The 24231-nt window shown below is 51.7% G+C and overlaps 1 protein-coding gene across 3 annotated transcripts in view; it reads left to right on the top strand.

Moving 5' to 3' along the window:
* mcu (mitochondrial calcium uniporter) overlaps nucleotides 1-24231 on the top strand; it is a 177956-nt gene that overhangs the window by 131928 nt on the left and 21797 nt on the right. For all 3 annotated transcript variants that reach the window (XM_070865579.1, XM_070865577.1, XM_070865578.1), the window contains 2 exons: nucleotides 11935-12007; nucleotides 22504-22674. In XM_070865579.1, coding sequence (XP_070721680.1) covers nucleotides 11935-12007; nucleotides 22504-22674 — 244 coding nt within the window. The remainder of the gene's footprint in view (nucleotides 1-11934; nucleotides 12008-22503; nucleotides 22675-24231) is intronic.

Consider the following 24231-nt stretch of genomic DNA (forward strand, 5'->3'; position numbering starts at 1 on the left):
TATATAAGGAGGCCTCACAGGCTGGAGAGGCACTCTGAGATCTGTAATAAAGGACAACGGTCACACTTGTCGGCCCCAAGTTTCCACATGATTTGCTCCTGATTTTTAGGAGCAACTGGTGTAGAACAGAGTATCTTAGAAATCGGAATTCTCCACATTTAGTTTTCTGCAGTTCTAGTCAGGGAGAACAGTTTCACTTTGGAACAGAATTTTTTTTTCCAAAAGGGGGCGTGTCCGGCTACTGACGCCTGATTTGAAAGTTTCCACAGTGAAAACGTACTCCAAACTAACTTAGAATGGAGCAAGTGAAGATTTTTGTACGCTTGAAAAAACCTTGTCTACACTTTAAAAATTAGGCGTCGGGAATGAGGTGGGGGGGGGGGGGGGAGAAGGGAAGTCATTAAATTCTACAATCAATCCTTAGTTATACTTATACAAATATTATACAAATAAATCCAACCTGAATAAAAATTTATAAGCGAAGAAAAGATTAAATAAACCATATTCCTACCTGTGTGAAAGTGCTTCAGGCAGGCCTTTCAGGCAGCGGTGTGGCGTCAGTGTCTCGACGGCAGGGGCAGAGAGCAAGCAGCCTTCGAGCTGAGCTGCTGTGCTTGAGGCAGGCCTTCATTCCCCGCGAAGATGCAGCACCCGGACGGACTTGAGGCCATTCGGCCATGGGATTGCAGCGGCGTCAGTGGCTGACCGGGAGCTGAAGAATGAACACAGGACACACGCAGCTGCAGATTTAAAATTCTTTAGGCCGTTCGGCCACGCTTATGGGGCGGCGTCAGTGGCTGGTCGAGAGCCGAAGGAAGAACAGCAGCAGCCTTGGAGCTGTGAGGGGGACTGACTGCGGCCATTTGGACAGGGAGAGGCAGCCACATCGACATCTTTATATTTAAATTTGCAGAATGGGTGCACCAGATATTATGCAATGGTTTGCTTCCTCATGCAAGAAATTCTTTATTCTTGGTGGAAGTTGATCCATTGCAAAGTTGAATTGGCACTTTTATTTCTCCAAACACACAGTCCTTAATTTGCAGGCACCGGTTCTGCAAGTTTAGCAGTGAAAAGCTGAACTCACTGATTTCAGCAGGTGATTTATTCAGCAGTGCTGCTAAAAGCACTCCCTCACACACAGAAATATCAAGAAAATTAAAATGCAAGCCTTTGCAGGGGTCCAAGAAACAAATCTTCACTTTTTCTGCAGCACTTTTAAAAATGGCCGAGTGCCAATGTTTACTTCAGACTGCGCGTGCGCAAACGCTCCAACGCGCACGCGCAGGGTCGCCGGCACCAAGAAGCCTCGTTTCAATTGTACCCGCCCCCTCCTACTTACAAAATCGGCGCGGGTGGTAGGCTCCGCCCCCTGTGCGCCGCGCCAAGCAGACATCGAGCTCCAAGGAGCTCGAGAATACCGCAGTTTTTTTCCGGCGCCGTTTTCGCCGCGAAAAACAGGCGCCCAGCTCTGAGGTGCACCTTTTTCGCCGCGTGTGGGGCTGTAGTATCTAGTCTGACTCTTTATTCAAGATCTAACAGAAAGGAAGACTTGCCTTTCTATAGCACCTTTCATGACCACCGGACTTCCCAAAGCACTTTACAGCTAATGAAGTACTTTTGGAGTGTAGTCACTGTTGTAATGTGGGAAACACGGCAGCCAATTTGCACACAGCAAGCTCCCACACATACCAACGTGATAATGACCCAGATAATCAGTTTTTTTTATGATGTTGATTGAGGGATAAATATTGGCCCCAGGACACCAGGGAGAACTCCCCTGCTCTTCTTCGAAATAGTGCCGCGGGATCTTTGCGAGGCCTCTGTTACCTCGAGACTTGACTACTCCAATGCACTCCTGGCTGGCCCCTCACATTCTACCCCACATAAACTAGAGGTGATCCAAAACTCGGCTGCCCGTGTCCTAACTCACACCAAGTCCCGCTCACCCATCACCCCCTGTGCTCGCTGACCTACATTGGCTCCCGGTTAAGCGAAGCCTCGATTTCAAAATTCTCATCCTTGTTTACAAATCCCTCCATGGTCCTCGCCCCTCCCTATCTCTGTAATCTCCTCCAGCCCCACAGCCCCCCCCCCCCCCCCCCCCCGAGATGTCTGCGCTCCTCTAATTCTGCTCTCTTGAGCACCCCCAATTTATAATTGTTCAACCATTGGTGGCCGTGCCTTCTGTTGCCTGGGCCCCAAGCTCTGGAACTCCCTCCCTAAACCTCTCCGCCTCTCTACCTCTCTTTTCTCCTTCAAGACGCTCCTTAAAACCGACCTTTTACCTGCCGTAATTTCTTCTTAACTGGCTCGGTGTCAAATTTATTTGTTTTGTCTTAAAACACTGCTGTGAAGCGCCTTGGGGTGTTTTACTACGTTAAAGGCGCTATATAAATACAAGTTGTTGTTGTACATGGTCTTTTTGAACTTTGGGACTGGCCAGATTGTGTTTGCTGGTCCTGCACATTCCAACGAAACACAGAGCTTGGGTTGTTCGGAAAGTAACGCTGCGTAACTCTCGGCCTGGAAAGAGCAAGAAAGGTGAGAGAACCGAGGGGTGGGTTTTCCCCCCGCAGATTTGTATTGTGCGTCGGGTGAGCAGTGTCGTGTGTCAGCCCTGATTACACGCTGCTCTCTCTGCTCCAACTGAGGGGGGAAAAGATCCAACATAGTTCACCAGTATATTGGGAATTTCCTCCTTCGGCCAAAAAATGCACAGCAGCCTGAATACTCTCGATACTGGGTGGAAGTTTTAGAGAAAACTTGGCAGCTGTATGAACAGGAACCGACTCCACCATCAAAAAAAATAAACCTTGCAATATGGAGTTAAATTTTGAGAGCAGCATGTTTTTGAGGCTCTGTTTCCCTAGTTACACAGATTTTAAATTGTAGTCCTGTCGTCTTGGTGATGAAAAACAGTCTGCAGGCTTGCTGTTATTTTCTGTACTGGTGTCCTTTGATTTTTCTTCTTAATGGGGTGCGGCTCGCTCATTATTTTCTTTAGTTCCATCCTCGGGATGTGGGCGTTGCTGGCAGGGCCGGCATTTATTGCCCATCCCTAATTGCCCTCGAAAAGGTGGTGGTGAGCCGCCGCCTTGAACCGCTGCAGTCCCGTGTGGTGAAGGTGCTCCCACAGTGCTGTTAGGGAGGGAGTTCCAGGATTTTGACCCAGCGACGATGAAGGAATGGCCAAGGCACTTGCAAGTCGGGATTATTGTGTATAGAAGAACTCCACGAGACTGAAGTGCTGTGAGCTAAACTTAGTGTGACCGTAGTCTTCTTTATTACAACCCCAGAGTGCCTAAACAACATGGCAGCCAATCTTTTATACGGGCCCTGCACATGTGTGCAGGTGACCATTAGGACTCCAACAGTCGCGCCCTCTGGTGGCAAATATTACATAGTTACATACATAACAGGGATGGTGTATGATTTTTGAGGCGATGGTGTCCCCGTGCACCTCTGCGCTTGTCCTTCGAGGTGGGGGGGTTCTGGAGGTGCTGTCCAAGGAGATGACCAGGAGGACATTCAACCCCTGGAGGTGAGGCAGGGAACAGTAACTAGGGTCAGAGGACTGGGCTGTCAGGCAAGTCTGGTGAAATTTGGGTCTTGAAAGAAATATACTCGGGGTTGACCTCCCTTGAGGTGTAGAACATGCAAATTAGGAAAATTACTTCATGATGGTGCTGGAATTCCGATTTCCCACGTCCAAACGAAGTTTCTACGGACCTGGGAAGGCTGCGGAAAAGCTGGTTTTCAGCATACAATGCACATGCGCTGGAAAATCAGCTTTTTCCGATCTGTCAAGTTTCTGGCTTGACAGATCATCCATATCTCGCCAGCGAGGACACTTGCAGGGCAAGATTTCCAATATTTACACACATCTTGCCCTGCAAATATCCTCAAAAACCTTGCGACTGAAAAAGCAGGCGTATAGCTTGCTTTTACAGGCGCAAGTGTTTAAAAATACACACACATTTTAAAATAAAGTTATAAAAACAGTTTATTCTTAAAAACCCTCCCCACTACGGTAAGTTTATTTTTAACCATAATTAAAAAAACCTTTTTTAAAAATCAGGAAAATATTTTATTTTTATAAGACATATTTAAAATTAATTTAAATTAAAATTGTGTGGTCTATTTTTTATTATTATTTTGTGTTATTTTTTGCTTTTGTTCCCATTGATAGCACTGAGAACTAGTCGATACACAAGTCTCAGTGCTATTAATGGGAACCTGTGAAATACTTACCTGATTGGCTGAGCAGTCACACGTGACACCATCTTCTGCGTGGGACCCTCTGGGCGGGAGCACGCTTCGCAGGACAGGAGGAGAAGGCCTCCCCATCGGAATCCAGGACGCCTCCGAGACCACCAGATAAATTTGTAAAAAAATATCCAGCGAAGAGGCAATTGCCCGCGGGAAGACCCCCAGAGGAATTTCTGGGCCATAAAACCAACAGACAAGGGGGCACCAGATTCATATTAATTTTTAAAAGTGTGTATGTTTACAGTAGGCAGACGCACCAACGTCAGATATATGTTGTGATATATAATATAATCTCTCTCTATCTATAGATATATCTATCTCTTAAGATCTAGTCATCTTGAGCCAGGGGACATGCCAAAAGGAGATATGTTATATGATATATCTGGAAAGATAGATCTCTATCGATGGATGAGATGAGGAGAAATTTCTTCACGCAGAGGGTGGTGAATCTTTGGAATTCTCTACCCCAGAGGGCTGTGGAGGCTCAGTCTTTGAGTATATTCAAGACAAAGACATAGATTTTTGAATATTAAGGGAATCCAGGATATGGGGACCGTGCAGGAAAGTGGAGTTGAGGTCGAAGATCAGCCATGATCTCATTGGATGGCGGGGCAGGCTCGAGGGGCCGAATGGCCGACTCATGCTCCTATTTATTATGGTCTTATGTTTTATGCAAGGACTGTAGAAATACAAGTTATTTCTTTGTTTTAACAAGATTTTAAAATACCTTATTAAATCTCCGATCCTTTATCAGAGTGTCTTGAAATGTTAAATGACCCATTTCCCAATTTAATGTAAAGAAAGAGAAATGAACTAACGGTAAATGATCCTGCTGCGTATTTGACTTTATCAGCAGAATAAAGTTCCATTACTATTCTTTGATAAATACTGCAACCGCTCCTGGATTTTCTCACTTACATGCCAATTATTGCCCTGTAACGTGCTGTGCAGTGCTGTGGATTGCAGCCCCGCAGGAGCAGGGTTGACATTGACGGAATTAACCTCCCGCACGGGGCAAAACCATTGTGCTTGAGGTTTATTTTTTCCTTCTCATCCTCATTAAATGCTCTCAACAGTTAGGGCGAGGGAGCACGCGCGCGCGAGAGGGAGCACGCGAGAGTGTGAGGTGGGGGGTGGCGGGGTCGGGGAAGAGGGGAGGCGAAGGGGCAGTGGGAGGAGGGAGAGGGGCAGTGGGGTGGTGAAAGACCCAGCAAGAGGCGGGGCTTTATTTCCATTTTTCACAAGCAGGAGCTAAAACTCTTTTAAAATAGATCATCTGTTTCCAATTACCGCTATAAATAAAGCCATGCGCAAAAGGACTGCCTGATATCAGTCCTAATATAGTCATTTTTTCCCCCCGCAAATTGGGAGCAGAAATCGAAGTTGGTCCTTCAATATTTATCCCTCAAACAACATCTCAAACAGATTATCTGGGTCATTATCACATTGCTGTTTGTGGGAGCTTGCTGTGCCCAAATAGTTTGCAGCGTTTCCCACAATACAACAGTGACCACACTCCAAAAGTACTTTATTGGCTGTAAAGCGCTTTGAGACGTCCTGAGGTCGTACAAGTCGCTATATAAATGCAAGTCTTTGCGTTTTGTTGGCTCCTCCCTCCCTCACACTGGGTGTGGTCTCTGAGTGATGCTGTGAGCATTATGGGCAATAAAACCACAGCATGCTGGGAATACTCGGTGGGTCAGGCAGCATGTGTGGAGGGAAACAGAGTTACCGTTTCGGGTCTGTGACCTTACATCAGTTCTGACAAAGGGTCATCGACCTGAAACATTAACTCTGTTTCTCTCCCCACAGATGCTGCCCAACCCGCTGAGATTTCCAGGATTCTCTTTTTATTTCAGATTCCAGCATCCGCAGTATTTTGCCGTTACATTCTGGGCAATGTTATCAAAGGGAAAAAGATGTATTTAATAATGTGTTTGTTTCCGGTTCTCCATTGCCCCCCCTCTTTTCCCCCCCCTCCCCCCCTCCCTCCCCAGCATCATGGGTAAGGTTCCTGGGTTCCTGCAGCGCTTTCGATTGGCAGTCCACCATTTTCCACGGGGTACCAAATGACAGTCACCGCAATTCTCTCTCTCTCTCTCTCTCTCTCTCTCTCTCACACCCCCACTCTCTCTCTCTCTCTCTCTCTCTCTCTCTCTCACACCCCCACCCTCTCTCTTTCCCCCCCCCCACCCTCTCTCTTTCCCCCCCCCCACCCTCTCTCTTTCCCCCCCCCACCCTCTCTCTTCCCCCCCCCCCACCAGCTCTCTTCCCCCCCCCACCAGCTCTCTTCCCCCCCCCCCCCACCAGCTCTCTTCCCCCCCCCCCACCAGCTCTCTTCCCCCCCCCACCAGCTCTCTTCCCCCCCCACCCGCTCTCTTCCCCCCCCACCCGCTCTCTTCCCCCCCCCACCCGCTCTCTTCCCCCCCCACCCGCTCTCTTCCCCCCCCACCCGCTCTCTTCCCCCCCCACCCGCTCTCTTCCCCCCCCACCCGCTCTCTTCCCCCCCCACCCGCTCTCTTCCCCCCCCACCCGCTCTCTTTCCCCCCCCACCCGCTCTCTTTCCCCCCCCACCCGCTCTCTTCCCCCCCCACCCGCTCTCTTCCCCCCCCACCCGCTCTCTTCCCCCCCCACCCGCTCTCTTCCCCCCCCACCCGCTCTCTTTCCCCCCCCACCCGCTCTCTTCCCCCCCCACCCGCTCTCTTCCCCCCCCACCCGCTCTCTTTCCCCCCCCACCCGCTCTCTTTCCCCCCCCACCCGCTCTCTTCCCCCCCCACCCGCTCTCTTCCCCCCCCACCCGCTCTCTTCCCCCCCCACCCGCTCTCTTCCCCCCCCACCCGCTCTCTTCCCCCCCCACCCGCTCTCTTCCCCCCCCACCCGCTCTCTTCCCCCCCCACCCGCTCTCTTCCCCCCCCACCCGCTCTCTTCCCCCCCCACCCGCTCTCTTCCCCCCCCACCCGCTCTCTTCCCCCCCCACCCGCTCTCTTCCCCCCCCACCCGCTCTCTTCCCCCCCCACCCGCTCTCTTCCCCCCCCACCCGCTCTCTTCCCCCCCCACCCGCTCTCTTCCCCCCCCACCCGCTCTCTTCCCCCCCCACCCGCTCTCTTCCCCCCCCACCCGCTCTCTTCCCCCCCCACCCGCTCTCTTCCCCCCCCACCCGCTCTCTTCCCCCCCCACCCGCTCTCTTCCCCCCCCACCCGCTCTCTTCCCCCCCCACCCGCTCTCTTCCCCCCCACCCGCTCTCTTCCCCCCCCACCCGCTCTCTTCCCCCCCCACCCGCTCTCTTCCCCCCCCACCCGCTCTCTTCCCCCCCCACCCGCTCTCTTCCCCCCCCCACCCGCTCTCTTCCCCCCCCACCCGCTCTCTTCCCCCCCCACCCGCTCTCTTCCCCCCCCACCCGCTCTCTTCCCCCCCCACCCGCTCTCTTCCCCCCCCCACCCGCTCTCTTCCCCCCCCACCCGCTCTCTTCCCCCCCCACCCGCTCTCTTCCCCCCCCACCCGCTCTCTTCCCCCCCCACCCGCTCTCTTCCCCCCCCACCCGCTCTCTTCCCCCCCCACCCGCTCTCTTCCCCCCCCACCCGCTCTCTTCCCCCCCCACCCGCTCTCTTCCCCCCCACCCGCTCTCTTCCCCCCCACCCGCTCTCTTCCCCCCCCACCCGCTCTCTTCCCCCCCCACCCGCTCTCTTCCCCCCCCACCCGCTCTCTTCCCCCCCCACCCGCTCTCTTCCCCCCCCACCCGCTCTCTTCCCCCCCCACCCGCTCTCTTCCCCCCCCACCCGCTCTCTTCCCCCCCCCACCCGCTCTCTTCCCCCCCCCACCCGCTCTCTTCCCCCCCCACCCGCTCTCTTCCCCCCCCACCCGCTCTCTTCCCCCCCACCCGCTCTCTTCCCCCCCCCCCACCCGCTCTCTTCCCCCCCACCCGCTCTCTCCCCCCCCTCCCGCTCTCTTCCCCCCCCCGCTCTCTCTCTCTCTTCCCCCCCCTCCGCGCTCTCTCTCTCTTTCCCCCCCCTCCGCTCTCTCTCTCTCTTTCCCCCCCCTCCGCTCTCTCTCTCTCTCTTTCCCCCCCCCTCCGCTCTCTCTCTCTCTTCCCCCCCCTCCGCTCTCTCTCTCTCTTCCCCCCCCCCCTCCGCTCTCTCTCTCTCTTCCCCCCCCCCCCCTCCGCTCTCTCTCTCTCTTCCCCCCCCCCCTCCGCTCTCTCTCTCTCTCCCCCCCCCCCTCCGCTCTCTCTCTCTCTTCCCCCCCCCCCTCCGCTCTCTCTCTCTCTTCCCCCCCCCCCTCCGCTCTCTCTCTCTCTTCCCCCCCCCCTCCGCTCTCTCTCTCTCTTCCCCCCCCTCCGCTCTCTCTCTCTCTTCCCCCCCCCTCCGCTCTCTCTCTCTCTTCCCCCCCCCCCTCCGCTCTCTCTCTCTCTTCCCCCCCCTCCACTCTCTCTCTCTTCCCCCCCCTCCACTCTCTCTCTCTTCCCCCCCCCTCCACTCTCTCTCTCTCTTCCCCCCCTCCACTCTCTCTCTCTCTCTCTCCCCCCCCCTCCACTCTCTCTCTCTCTTCCCCCCCCCCCCCCCTCCACACTCTCTCTCTCTTTCCCCCCCCCCTCCACACTCTCTCTCTCTCTCTCTTTCCCCCCCCCTCCACACTCTCTCTCTCTTTCCCCCCCCCCTCCACACTCTCTCTTACTCACTCACTCACTCACTCTCTCACTCAAAACTCCTCTCTCTCTCACCTCCTCTCCCTCTCTCCCCCTCTCTCTCTCCCTCTCTCTCTCTCTCTCTCACCCCGCCCCCTCTCTCTAAACCTCTCGAAGTCAGAATCTCAGCTGACATTCTTGCATCTTGAGTCACCTTCAAGCCAAATTGTATTGCTGGCAAGAATCTCATTTAGACAGTCATGATTATTTAATGCATTCCAATCCTTCCCAGGGGGGAAAAAAACCCTGCTTGCTACAATCTGTTTAGTTCAGAGTAACATTCATTCAGGGACGTGAATATTTTCAGCAGCGAGCCTTTAATGACAGGATCGCTGATCAGCAGCAAAGTGGGAATGGGCATGAGGTGGGGAGCATGCTGGGAGGATGGCACCTCTGACATTGCGGCGTTCCCTTCGTACTGCATTGGAATATCAGCAGAGATTCTGTGCTCAAGTGTCTCGAGTGGGGTTTGAACCCACAACCTGAGAGCTGCCCACTGAGCCACTGATGTAATATTACTCTTTGTTTAGTAATAAATCAGGGCCCAAGTGGATAGATGTCCAATTCTGGGCACCACACTTTAGGAAGGACGTGAAGGCTTTGGAGAGGGTCGAGAAGAGATTTACTGGAATGGTTTCTGTTAACGTTTAGAGTAACTCCAAGACTGTACATCTTCAGCTCAAACTGCTGTGACCTTGGTCTCTATTGTAACTCCAGAATGAGGAAGCAGCATGGTGGATATCCTTTATACCTGCGTGCCCAGGTGACCCTTGGGTCTCCCACAGCTGTGCCCCCTGGTGGCAAGTCTTGCACATTGGTGAGGTTTACACACACAACAGTTTCATGGATGAGGAACACAGTTCCGTGGATAGACTGGAGAAGCTGAAGTTCTCCTTGGAGCAGAGAAGGCCAAGAGGAGATTTGATGGAGGTGTTTAAAGTCATGATGGCGTAAATGAAGAGAGACTGTTTCCAACGGCTGAAAGATCAATAGTGAGAGGGCTCAGATTGAAGGTGATTGGCAAACGAGCCAGGGGCGACTTGAGGAAAAACGTTTTAACGCAGCGCTTGGTGAGGATTTAGATTGTGTTGCCTGATAGGGCGGTGGAAGCAGATTCAGTAGCAGCCTTCAAAAGGAAATTGGATAAATACTCGAAGGAGAAAACGTTTCGGGGATATGGGGAAAGAGCGGGGGGGGGGGGGGAGTGGGACTGACTGGATCGCTCTTCGATGGGCCGAACGGTCTCCTGTGCTGGACTGCTCTCTGATTCTATATATCTAACTCATACCGAGTGCCGGCGGGAGTGAGACCCAATATTCTTTGCGATAAAACATGAATTCTTGCTGTGATCGTAATATGTTGACTTCTATTCATCGGCACACTTTAGACTGGGCTCATTAACCCCACACTCTTACTCAGCGATTCATCTTCCACCTTGTGTTGATAATCAATGTGCCTGCTCAGCACTCTGCAGAGCAGTTTAATGATTCAAGAAATAATGGATTGGCAGCTCCGAGCTCCATGGATGATGATCTGCGTTTACTCGCTAACATTTCTCCAGTCGCTGGGAAAGTTTTCTCAGCTGGGTCCAGAACTGGTTACTGCATTTTTTTAAAACTTTTTTTTTTTTAATGGCCCTTGTTTCTTTCTCGTGATCTCCTCCCCTTCCCTGGGATTATTTCCGAGAAACATGGGTTTACATTTTAGGAATTTTCAGACACTTTCAGAGGAGAGATTGAGTGAACTCGGCCTATATTCCTTAGAGTTTAGGTGATCTCGTTGGAACGTATAAAACAGGGTAGATGCTGAAATAAGGGGTCAGCCATTTAGGACTGATATGAGGAGGTATTTCTTAACTCAAGGTGTTGTAAATCTTTGGAATTCTCTGCCCCAGATCGCTGTGGATGCTGAATCGTTGAGTATATTCAAGACTGAGATCGACAGATTTTTGGAGTCTGTGGGGATCGGGCGGGAAAGTGGAGTTGGGGTAGATGATCAGCCATGATCTTATTGAATGGCGGAGCAGGCTTGAGGGGCTGAATGGCCAATTCCTGCTCCTATTTCTTATATTCTTACGACATCCCACTTGGAAACCAGTCTGAGAGAGTCTGGAACCGGAGAGATGGCAGCTCTGCCCTATGTGACAATGTTCCGATGTTTGTGGTGCTGGAGCACTGTCTCCTCTGCGATCATCCAGGCTTCGCCTGGGCTGTTGAGCTGTCTTGTCGTCTTCATCATCATCGGCAGTCCCTCGGGATCGAGGAAGACTTGCTTCCACTCTTTAAAATGAGTTCTGAGGGGGCTGTACAGTCCAATACAAGAGCCACAGTCCCTGTCACAGGTGGGACAGTTAGCCATTGGAAGAAAGGGTGGGTGGGGAGTCTGGTTTGCCACACGCTCCTTCCGCTGCCTGCGCTTGGTTTCTGCGTGCTCTCGGCGATGAGACTCGAGGTGCTCAGCACCCTCCCGGATGCACTTCCTCCACTTAGGGCGCTTTGGTCAGGGACTCCCAGGTGTCGGTGGGGATGTTGCACTTTATCAGGGAGGCTTTGAGGGTGTCCCTGTAACGTTTCCTCTGCCCACCTTTGGCTCGTTTGCCGTGAAGGAGTTCCGAGTTGAGCGCTTGCTTTGGGAGTCTCGCGTCTGGCATGCGAACAATGTGGCCCCGCCCAGCGGAGCTGATCGAGTGTGGTCAGTGCTTCAATGCTGGGGATGTTGGCTTGGTCGAGGACGCTAACGTTGGTGCATCTGTCCCCCCAGGGGATTTGTAGGATCTTGCAGAGACATTGGTGGTGTTTCTCCAGCAACTTGAGGTGTCTGTACTTGAGCTGTCTTGTCTTATGGGGCCAGCCAGATGCAGAATCTATCGTAGTAAGCACTATTTCTTTTTGCGGGGAGCTGGGCGTGCTGTGAATCATGGTGTCTTTGTGCGTTCTATGCAACCCGACTTGCACTAAAACCCCTTTTTCATTGCTTTGCAGGCATGCCAGAGACTTCCAGTGTGGCACAGTCAGCGGGTGTTGTACTGCTCCAGTACCTTAGTGCCCTCTAACGGTGAGTAACACACAACCCCTGGTGGGGCTCGGACCAAGGGCTGGGTCCCCAAGTGATCGCTTTGTGCGACTCAGGCAAGAACACAACAGCAGCGGCAATCAATGCTTCTGCAAGAAGCTGCCCAGACGGAACAACCACTTGCGTTTACTTGCATCGCGCTTTTAATGTTGCAAAACGTCCCAGGGCGCTTCACAGGAGCGTGAACAGACACGAGATTGACACCGTCAAAGTGAGGATAGTAGCTTGAAGAGATAGATTTTAAGGAAGTTGCCAGCCATAGCTCGGTGGACAGCACACTCTCCTCTGAGTCAGAAGGTTGTGGGTTCAAGTCCCCCTCCAGGGACTCGAGCACATAAATCTCGTCTGACACTCCCAGTGCAGTGCTGAGGGAGCGCCGCACTGTTGGAGGTGCCACCTTTCGGATGAGACGTTAAACCGAGGCCCCGTCTGCTCTCTCAGGTGGACGTAAAAGATCCCGTGGCACTATTTTGAAGAAGAACAGGTGTCCTGGGGCCAATATTTATCCCTCAATCAACATCACAAAAACAGATTATTTGGTCATTGTCACGTTGCTGTGTGTGGGAGCTTGCTGTGCGCAAATTGGCTGCCGCGTTTCCCACATTACAACAGTGACTTAGTGCAAAAGTACTTCATTGGCTGCAAAGGGCTTTGAGAGGTCTGGTGATCATCAAAGGCGCTATATAAATGCAAGTCTTTCTTTGAAGGAGGAGAGAGAAGCAGAGAGGTTTAGGGAGGGAATCCCAGTGCTAGGAGCCAGGGTGGCTGAAGGTACGGCCGCTAATGCTGGATCAAAGGGAGTACGGGGGTGCAGAAGAAGCCAGAGTTGGAGTAACGCGGTGATCTGGGAGGGTTGTAGGGCTGAGGAAGGTTGGACAGGTAGGGAGGGGCGAGGCTCCCTGGTCTGTCTAGTTCAATCACATGTTCTTGCTGGCTGTTTTTCTGCCTCCACATTCTTCAACCCTTGTTCTAGATTAATGCACACTCACTCCCCATTCTGCAACCCCTGTTCTAGATTAATGCACACTCACTCCCCATTCTGCAACCCTTGTTCTAGATTAATGCACACTCACTCCCCATTCTGCAACCCCTGTTCTAGATTAATGCACACCCACTCCCCATTCTGCATCCCCTGTTCTAGATTAATGCACACTCACTCCCCATTCTACATCCCCTGTTCTAGATTAATGCACACTCACTCCCCATTCTGCAACCCCTGTTCTAGATTAATGCACACTCCCTCCCCATTCTGCAACCCCTGTTCTAGATTAATGCACACTCACTCCCCATTCTGCAACCCCTGTTCTAGATTAATGTACACTCACTCCCCATTCTGCAACCCCTGTTCTAGATTAATGTACACTCTTTCCCCATTCTACATCCCCTGTTCTAGATTAATGCACACTCACTCCCCATTCTACATCCCCTGTTCTAGATTAATGCACACTCACTCCCCATTCTACATCCCCTGTTCTAGATTAATGCACACTCACTCCCCATTCTACATCCCCTGTTCTAGATTAATGCACACTCACTCCCCATTCTACATCCCCTGTTCTAGATTAATGCACACTCACTCCCCATTCTACATCCCCTGTTCTAGATTAATGCACGCACTCTTTCCATTGCACCGTGTATCGTGAGGGCTAACCCGAGAATTCTGGCTCGGTTGTGTTCGTAGTCAATGGCTGCTCCTGGGAACATAAGAGCATCCAGCCTCTCGAGTCTGTTCTGCCATTCAAATCGATCGTGTCTGATCTGTATTCTAACTTTTGCTGCTGGCACCAATCCCTGTCCCGAAACCCCTCTGACTTGCCACCTCCCTGGATTCAGAGGCCACCTATACTCTTCAACCATCATCCTGCTGCCCTGCTCTTTGTCCCTCCTCATCGCTCTGCCCGCTGAAGTGCTCTTCGATATCCCGCAGACGACGAGGAGCATTGTCGGGATGTAAGTTGCTCAAACCCGAGCGGCAACCTAATTGAAAACCCGGCAAGCAAACCTCTCCTTAAGATAATCCCCCACAAGTCCACAGTGTTACAGGGGGCCTGGATTTGTTCAATACTTCGCTTGCTGCCGTCAGTAAACTGCCCGAGGAGGATGGATCTACCTCGAAGACGGTGTCAATCTTGTGTTCTGATTTCCATGTGAACAGACACCTGCCAGAAAAGCAGCCGATTGATTTATCCCGTTAATTATCGCGGACTGCCTGATGTATTCTCCTGATTTCACACCATCATTCCCACCTCCTGCTGCATCCAGCACTCCAATTGTAGCAGCCTGTCTATTGTCGGGATAGCAGCTCTCCTCGATTGTGTTTTTTAATATCATCTCTGAGTCAGAAGGTCGTGGGTTCAAGTCCCACTCCAGAGACCTGAGCGCAGAAATCTAGGCTGACACTCCCAATGCAGTGCTGAGGGAGTGCTGCACTGTTGGAGGGACAGTACTTGAGGGCGTGTCGGAGGGACAGTACTTGAGGGCGTGTCGGAGGGGCAGTACTGAGGGCGTGTCGGAGGGGCAGTACTGAGGGCGTGTCGGAGGGGCAGTACTGAGGGCGTGTCGGAGGGGCAGTACTGAGGGCGTGTCGGAGGGGCAGTACTGAGGGCGTGTCGGAGGGGCAGTACTGAGGGCGTGTCGGAGGGGCAGTACTGAGGGCGTGTCGGAGGGGCAGTACTGAGGGCGTGTCGGAGGGGCAGTACTGAGGGCGTGTCGGAGGGGCAGTACTGAGGGCGTGTCGGAGGGGCAGTACTGAGGGCGTGTCGGAGGGGCAGTACTGAGGGCGTGTCGGAGGGACAGTACTGAGGGCGTGTCGGAGGGGCAGTACTGAGGGCGTGTCGGAGGGGCAGTACTGATGGAGTGCCGCACTGTCGGGGGGCAGTATTGAGGGAGCGCCGCACTGTCGGAGCGGCAGTATTGAGGGAGCGCCGCACTGTCAGAAGGGCAGTACTGAGGAAGCACCGCATTATCAGAAGGGCAGTACTGAGGGAGCACAGCACTGTCAGAAGGGCAGTACTGAGGGGAGCGCTGCATTATCAGAAGGGCAGTACTGAGGGAGCGCCGCACTGTCGGAGGGGCAGTACTGAGGGAGCGCTGCACTATCAGAAGGGCAGTACTGAGGGAGCGCCGCACTGTCGGGGGGCAGTACTGAGGGAGCGCCGCACTGTCGGAGCAGCAGTATTGAGGGAGCGCCGCACTGTCGGAGGGGCAGTACTGAGGGAGCGCTGCACTATCAGAAGGGCAGTACTGAGGGAGCGCCGCACTGTCGGGGGGCAGTATTGAGGGAGCGCCGCACTGTCGGAGCAGCAGTATTGAGGGAGCGCTGCATTATCAGAAGGGCAGTATTGAGGGAGCGCTGCACTGTCAGAAGGGCAGTACTGAGGGAGCACTGCACTATCAGAGGTGCCGTCTTTCAGATGGGACGTTAAACTGAGGCCCCGTCTGATCTCTTTGGATGCAAAAGATCCCATGGCACTATTTTGAAGAAGTGCGGAGTGGATCCAGTAGTTTTCTCCCATGTATTGACCAGATAAATATCTCGGAGGAGCAGAAGTTAGACAGTTTACTGCTTTAGAAGTACGGAGGCCAAATTCAGGGAAATAAAACCCTCCTGGCTAGACAGTGTTAAGTGGTCTTCAAAGGGAAGTTTACACTAACTATGGGCCTGTTCCTATCTCACTTTATTTAATCACAATATCTGACATTTATGAAGGAGGTTACTGTAATATTTACATTGAACTATAGCTGGGTTCTGTCACTGTTTTGCTGTCGACCATTATCGGTTCGTCCCTCTGGCCTAAAACTAGAAACAGTGGCAGTCCAAAGAGACTTGGGGGTCCAGGTACATAAGTCATTAAAATGTCAGGGACAGGTACAGAAAACAATCAAAAAGGCTAATGGAATGCTGGCCTTTCTATCTAGTGGACTAGAGTGCAAGTGGGTAGAAGTTATGCTACAGCTTTACAAAGCCCTGGTTCTTCATCATAGGCGGTCCCTCGAAGCGAGGATGACTTGCTTCCACGCCGAAAAGGGATGAGTTCACAGATGTTTCAATGAAGGACCTAATATTCCGGATCCCGAACTATATGTTGAAGGGTGGAAGATGCCTGTGCGTGGATTTTTTTAACGTGGGGTGGCCGTTGCACACCAGCCACAACACGGGGCTTGACAGAGCTAGGTCTTGGTCCAGTGGCAAGGGTTAACCAGGACGACTGGAGACCAGCTCTGCTGCACGGACCCAGTGCGCACACATGTCGCAGTGTGGGCTAGGCCCGTGCTGCCCCTGGGCCCTCGCCTCTCCTGGGCCCCGAACTCTCGCCTCTCCTGGGCCCCGAACTCTCGTCTCTCCTGGACCCCGATCACATCGCTCCAGGAACTCTCGCCGCTCCTTCGGCCCGACCTCACCACTGCAGTCAGCCGTCGCCTCTCCTGCAGCAGCACGCGCTGCTCCCTGCAGTGGTATGTCGCTGCACGCTGCTCCCTCTAATAGCCCTGGTTAGCCCACACCTGGAGCACTGTGAGCAGTTCTGGACACCACATCTTCGGGAGGATATATTGGCCTTGGAGGGAGAGCAGTGTGGGTTTACCAGAATGATACCCAGACTCTAAGGGTTCAGTTACGAGGAGCGACTACACAAACTAGGGTTGTATTCCCTGGAATTTAGAAGATTGAGGGGTGGTTTGATCAAAGATTTTTATGATATTAAGGGGAGCAGATCGAGGGAATGTATTCCCTCTGGTTGGGGAGTCTCGGATGTGGGACATAGTCTAAAAATTAGAGCCAGACATTTCAGGAGTCAAATTAGGAAACCCTTCTGCACACAAAGGGTGGTAGATATTCAGAACTCTCTTCTGCAAACAGCAGTTGATGCTAAATCAATTGTAAATTTTAAATGTGAGATTGATAGAGCTTTGTTAACAACAGCTATTAAGGGAGAAAGGGTGAAGGCAGGAATTTGAAGTTCGGTCACAGATCAGTCTCGCTCCCTCTGCCATTCCACATCCCCCCCACCCCAGCAGCTGCCTCCTCTCTTGCCCTCTCTGGATTTCTGGATCTCTGCCCCTCTCTCTCTCTCTTTCTCTCTCTCTCTCTCTCTCTCTCTCTCTTTATCTCTTTTTCTCTACACCACTCTCTCTCACTCTCTACTCCTCTCAATCTCTACGTCGCGCGCTCTCATTGGTGCGACTCTGATAGCCATGTTCAGTGACAGCAGGAGCTGGAAACGCATCCTTTTTGTAGCCTGCCATTTTGGCTGCTGCTTCGGGCAAGGAGAGGGCGCCTTTGCACGTATTTAATTTATGTAAAACAGATCTGATACTGTCAGTTTCTTGCCACGTCTTGCACTTGACGCACAGCTTGGAGTGAAGCCCAGTTCCTGTCAGGAGGAGCGTGGCTTTGCTAAGGGCCTGTCGCAGATGCCACTTGCCCAGCACACGTGCCCCACATGTGCCCGCCTAAGCTCTGGAGCCGGCCATGTGTCTTTGCTATGATTGACGGGCTTGGACTGGTGAGCTGCCATTTTTGTGCGCAACACAAGCCGGAGGGCTCAGCACGCCAGGCTGCATCCTGTAATTCATAGCCGCACTGTGAAGTACGTGGCTCGAGATATCTCAAACAAATAAACCTCTTCAAATTTTAAGTAACATATTTTGCATTAGTGTGTTCTAATATTTCGGGTGAGACGTTAAACCGAGGCCCCGTCTGCCCTCTCTTTTTAAAAAAAAAAAATCCCGCGGCGCTATTTCGAGGAAGAGCAGGAGAGTTATCCCCGGTGTCCTGGGGCCAATATTTATCCCTCAATCAACATCACTAAAACAGATGATCTGGCCATCATCACATTGCTGTGTGCAAATTGGCTGCTGTTTTTCCCACATTACAACAGTGACTACACTCCAAAAGTACTTCATTGGCTGTAAAGCGCTTTAGTGGTTAAGAAAGGCGCTATATAAATGCAAGTCTTTTTCATGATTATTACAACTTCACGATCCAAACCACCCTGCTGAAGTGAAGCATGGCCGTATGGTTCATGCAGCAAACATGCCGTCGCTGGAGCTGAACGGTTTGCTCAACTGCTGTTTCAGACTTTATTAGAGTTTATTCGCAGTGTATTAGATGGGGCTTTAATTGAGTTTATTGCAGTGAATAGATGCCTTTGTGCTAGAGCCCGAATACACTCTTCGACCTAACTCTTAACACAAGTTCTGAAAACAGGCGGGCGACACCCAGTCGAGATTTAACGGCGTGCACTGATGGAGGTGAAAGTGTGAAACACAATCCTCTGAGAGATGGTGGGGGCGGTTAGTGTCAGCAGATTCAAGAGAGAGCACCATCATTTTTTTTAAATTAAATAAAAAAACTTGCATTTATATAGCACCTTTATAGCCAATGATTTACTTTTGGAGTGGAGTCACTGTTGTAATGCGGGAAATGCGGCAGCCAATTTGCGCACAGCAAGCTCCCACACACAGCAATGTGATAGTGACCAGATAATCTGTTTTTATGTTATGTTGATTGAGGGATAAATATTGGCCCCAGGACACCGGGGATAACTCCCCTGCTCCTCTTCAAAATATTGCCACGGGATCTTTTACATCCACCTGAGAGAGGAGGCGGGGCCTGGGTTTAACGTCTCATCTGAAAGACGGCACCTCCGACAGTGCAGCACTCCCTCAGCACTGCACTGGGAGTGTCAGCCTAGATTTTTGTGCTCAAGTCTCTGGAGTGGGACTTGAACCCACAACCTTCTGACTCCGAGGCGAGGGTGCTGCCCACTGAGCCACAGCTGACACTTTGAGGAACTGAGATCCTTTTGTGGTTTTTTTTAAGCTTGCGATTAACCAGATGAACCTTTGAACGTTTCTGGTCCTGTCTGTTATTGTGTCGCCCTTTTCCAAAAAAAAAACTCGTGGTTGAAATGCTAATGCGGTTTCTGTAACTTCTGGGAGCAGGATTGATAGATTTCTGTTCAAAGTGTCAGAGAAATGGAAATTATTGTATAATTCGGAGAATCTGTGTGGAATGGCTGCAACTTTGTTCTGTTCCCAGGTGCGTTGCTGCTTTGCCGTTCCATCTGCACACGGCACTGGGAGGTCCTGATTCGACAAGCCAGGATCAGCCGTATCCGGCTTTGGGGAGATCATTAGCCAACCTTTGGATTGCTGATCGCTACCGAGATTAAATCTGCAGCCTGAGAATCTCGACACGTCACATTTGCCGATTCGCTCCACGGGAAGCTTTCCCTTTTAGTTATAAAGCAGCGGGAGTTCCCTGTGTAAATAACACTCCCCCACTCGCAATAGGACAGATTTACATTGATCCTGAACCTCACCATGATACTCATTTGCCGTAAAGCGCCTCACGTCCGTTGAACTACTGTTGAAGTCCAATAGCCTTTGTGGGGACAAAAGCAAAACAGTCATTTTTGCACACAGGAAGATTCCACCAGCAGCAGTGACATAAATAACCAACTCATTGGTTTTTAGTGATGGTTGGCTGTTGGCCAGGACCCGAGACACCCTGTTCTTCTTTGATTTAAAAAAAATCATTCCTGGGATGTGGGCGTCGCTGGCAAGGCCAGCATTTATTGCCCTCGAGAAGGTGGTGGTGAGCCGCCTTCTTGAACCGCTGCAGTCCCATGTGGTGAAGGTGCTCCCACAGTGCTGTTAGGGAGGGAGTTCCAGGATTTTGACCCAGCGATGATGAAGGAACGGCCGATATATTTCCAAGTCAGGATGGTGTGTGACTGGGAGGGGAACGTGGAGGTGGTGGTGTTCCCATGCGCCTGCTGCCCTTGTCCTTCTAGGCGGGTAGAGGTCGTGGGTTTGGGAGGTGCTGCCGAAGAAGCCTTGGCGAGTTGCTGCAGTGCATCTTGTAGATGGTACACACTGCAGCCACGGTGCGCCGGTGGTGGAGGGAGTGAGTGTTGAAGGTGGTGGATGGGGAGCCAATCAAGCGGCTGCTTTGTCCTGGATGGTGTCGAGCTTTTTGAGTGCTATAGGTAAAGCTCCTATGGAATTAGATTAATTCTATAGGAGCTTTAACGTCCAGTTCAGAAGGCAGACGGGGCATAAGTTTAACATCTCGCCTGTAGCTGAAGATCAAAGGCTTTTATAGGAACAATAATAGACAGGTACAGACCCTCTGGCCCATCGAGCCTGTCCCACACAATTGAGAAACGTGTCTATCACAATAACTGCACTCCACCCCGCCTGAAACCATGTGAACTCCTGGGAGAGGCAAAAGAAAAACAGATTTTTTAAAAACAGGCCAATTTGGGGAAAGAAAATCTGGGAAATTCATCTCCGAGCTATGTAGGTGATCAAAACTAGTCCAGACGATCACTCTGGCCCTGAATTCCCTGTACTACCTACCTTCTGTAAGAGGTGATTGCAGCCAGAAACAGGTCTAGCTCTCGCTCGAAGGAATTCAGTGAATCAGTATCCAGTGTACAGGACCGCAGCCTGTACTCGTCTCTAGGAGGCCCACTATTCTCTAACTATCCATCCATCCTATCTGCCTTGAATAAGCTGTCTTTCACTTGGCAATATGTAGCCTGAAGGTCCCCGTCACACTGGGAGATGGAGCTCTCTCGATGGTGTCTCACTGGCTGCCACTTGGCTCAATAAGAATTGGTAGCTTTCCTGCTCCTGAATGTCAATCTCAACAGTTGAATGGAAGAGGAGCATCTGTTGGGTTTGGCTCCCAGTACTCACTCAACCTTTCAATTGGCTTTGCTGGAAATGTCAAACTGGCAATGAGCTGGTGGCTCATTAGATTGAAACCAATAAGGGCGGCCATTTGGCCCATTTCAGCTCATCCATCCAGAAAGCCAACAGCTCCCCCCCCCGCCCCCACAAAGGCATTAGCCGGATTACCACCAACCTGCTCTCGATCTCCAGTGAGATCTGAAAGTCTGGGTCACAGTCTGTCGTTTCTCATTCAGCCCCCGCAGTGTTGTGCTAAAGGGGGGATGTGTTGAGCAGGATTGACCGATGGTTATCGGGGCTCACATTGTGCAGGCCCCCCCCGCCATTACCCGGTCCCAGAGACGGACCTTCAGTGATGCTATGGAGCCAAACCCAACACACGGTCCTCGTCCAGATCTCTGTCTCGCCCAGAGATGTTTGGGACCAAATCACTTTCATCGCAGGTGATTTACTTATTTGACCCTCTTACCCTCTTTACCAATTCCCCACCCCCCCAATTTATCCCCCCCCCCAATTTATCCCCCCCCCCAATTTATCCCCCCCCCCAATTTATTCCCCCCCCCCAATTTATTCCCCCCCCAATTATACCCCCCCCCCCCAATTTACCCCCCCGCCCAATTTCCCACCTCACCTTTCCTACAGCTCTGCCCCCCCAACCTGCCCTTCCTCCTCCAACCTGCCCCCCCACTTCACCTTTCCCCCATTTGCTCTCCCCCCACCTCCCTTTTCCCCCTCCCACTGATCGCACACGCCATCAGGCTCACTGAGTTATAACTGGCCAGGTTGACTTGCCCACCACTTCTTCCTGTATTCCTTTCGTGTCAGTAACTATCCCCGAGATTAATCCCACGTCACTGGACCAGTAATCCAGAGGCCTGGCCTGGACATGAGTTCAAATCCCACCATGGCAGCTGGGGAATTTAAATTCAATTCAATAAATCTCAAATACAAAAAGCTAGTATCAGTAACGGTGACCATGAAATTACCGGATTGTCATAAAAACCCATCTGGTTCACTAATGTCCTTTCGGGAAGGAAATCTGTCGCCCTTACCCGGTCTGGCCTATATGTGACTCCAGACCCACAGCAACGTGGTTGACTCTTAACTGCCCTCTGAAATGGCCCAGCGAGTTACTCAGTTGTTCAAGGGGCAATTAGGGATGGGCAATAACTGCTGGCCTTGCCAGCAACACCCACATCCCGTTGAACGAATTAAAATAAATGATAGGTTGATGTAAGTTCATGCCGCACATTTCTGATGCAGAATTACTGGCCAAAACTCCTTGAGAGGAGTTGTCAACGCAGCAACAACTTGCATTTATGTAACACCTTTAATGTAGTAAAACATCCCGAGGAGTGTTATTAAACAAAATTTGGAGTTGAATGCGTTATTAGCGCTGGTGACCAAAAGCTTGGCCGCAGAGGTAGGTTTTAAGGAGCGTCTTAAAGGAGGAAACGAAGGCGGAAAGTTTTAGGAAGGGAGTTCCAGAGCTGATGACCCAGGCAGCTGAAGGCACGGCTGGCAATGACGGAGCGATTAAAATTGGGGATACGCAACGGGTCAGAATTGGAGGAGCGCAGAGATCTCGGAGGGCTGTGGGGCTGGAGGAGGTTACAGAGATAGGGTGGCGGGGGGGTTGGGCGAGGTCAGGGAGGTCAAGTTGAATTGGTGTTTTGTGAAAATGTCGTCTTCAATACGCCTGAATCGTCACCGTGTGTTCTCTCTCTCTCTCTCTCTCTCTCTCTCTCTCTCTCTCTCTCTCTCTCTCTCTGCAGATGTAACGGTAGTTTACCAGAACGGGTTGCCCGTGCTCTCCGTGAACCTGCCCTCGCGGCGAGAGCGTTGCCAGTTCACCCTCCGGCCCATCTCCGACTCTGTCGGCATTTTCCTGAAGCAGCTGCAGGCAGAGGACAAGGGCATTGACCGAGTGGCCATCTACACCCCAGGTACCACACGCAGCCTCGGAGACCAGCCGCGCGCGGGAACAGGCGACAAGTGAAATAATCCTGAATCTCTGATATTAACATTTTTAGTTCGAACTCCAAACTTCATTCACCGACACTGGTCGGAAAATTTAGCCCTTACCCAAGGCTAAATTTCAAGATAAAGGATGAGGGATAAGTTTCAGATGCAAAACCCGGCAGTAGTTTGTAATTTAATGGAACAGGCACTGGACATTAACACAACTTGCTTTATACAGCGCCGTTAACGTGGTAAATGAGATTTCAACCACATGTCCGCAGCATAACTAAAACCACCCATTTCCACCAACGTAACATCGCCCGTCTCTGCCCCTGCCTCAGCTCATCCGCTGCTGAAGCCCTCATCCATGCCTTTAGAAACGTAGAAATTTACAGCGCAGAAGGAGGCCATTCCGGCCCATTGTGTCCGTGCCGGCCGGCAAAGAGCCGCATGGCCCTTGGTCAGCAGCCCTGAAGGTTACATATAAACCTATGAACAATGACGGAAAGGCAAAGAGCACCCCCAGCCCAACCAATCCGCCTCACCCCAACTGCGACACCCCTTGTACTGCAACATTCTACACTCCATCTCCAACCGGAGCCATGTGATCTCCTGGGAGAGGCAAAAACCAGATTTAAAAACCCAGGCCAATTTAGGGAGGAAAAAATCTGGGAAAATTCCTCTCCGACCCATCCAGGCGATCGAAACTAGTCCAGGAGATCACCCTGGCCGTATTCGATTCCCTGCAGTACTTACCATTATATCTGCACCGGCCAACAAAAGGTCATCCAGTCTAATCCCAATTACCAGCTCTAGGTCCGTAACGCTGCAGGTTACTGCACTTTAAGTGCCCATCCAACCATCTCTTAAAAGTGGTGAGGGTTTCTGCATCCACCACTCTTCCAGGCAACGAGTTCCAGATCCCCACAGCCCTCTGTTACCTCTCGACTTGACTACTCCAACGCACTCCTGGCTGGCCTCCCACATTCTACCCTACGTAAACTTGAGGTGATCCAAAACTCGGCAGCCCGTGTCCTAACTCGCACCAAGTCCCATTCACCCATCACCCCCTGTGCTCACTGACCTACATTGGCTTCCAGTTGAGCGACGCCTCGATTTCAAAATTCTCATCCTTGTTTACAAATCCCTCCGTGGCCCTCGCCCCTCCCTATCTCTGTATTCTCCTCCAGCCCCACAACCCCCGAGATGTCTGCGCTTCTCAAATTCTGTCCTCTTGAGCATCCCTGGTTATAATCACTCCACCATTGGTGGCCATGCCTTCTGTTGCCTGGGCCCCAAGCTCTGGAACTCCCTCCCTAAACCTCCCTGCCTCTCGACCTCTCTTTCCTCTTTCATGACATTTCTTAAAACCTGCCTCTTTGACCAAGCTTTTGGTCACCTGCGCTAATTTCTACTTATGCGACTCAGTGTCAAATTTTTATCGCATAATACTCCTATGGAAGCGCCTTGAGACCTTTCACTACGTTAAAGGTGCTATATAAATAAGAGTTGTTGTTGTAGTAAAACATCCTAAGTTGCTT

The sequence above is a fragment of the Pristiophorus japonicus genome, chromosome 22 (assembly GCF_044704955.1).
Source record: "Pristiophorus japonicus isolate sPriJap1 chromosome 22, sPriJap1.hap1, whole genome shotgun sequence".
NCBI classification, from domain to species: domain Eukaryota; kingdom Metazoa; phylum Chordata; class Chondrichthyes; family Pristiophoridae; genus Pristiophorus; species Pristiophorus japonicus.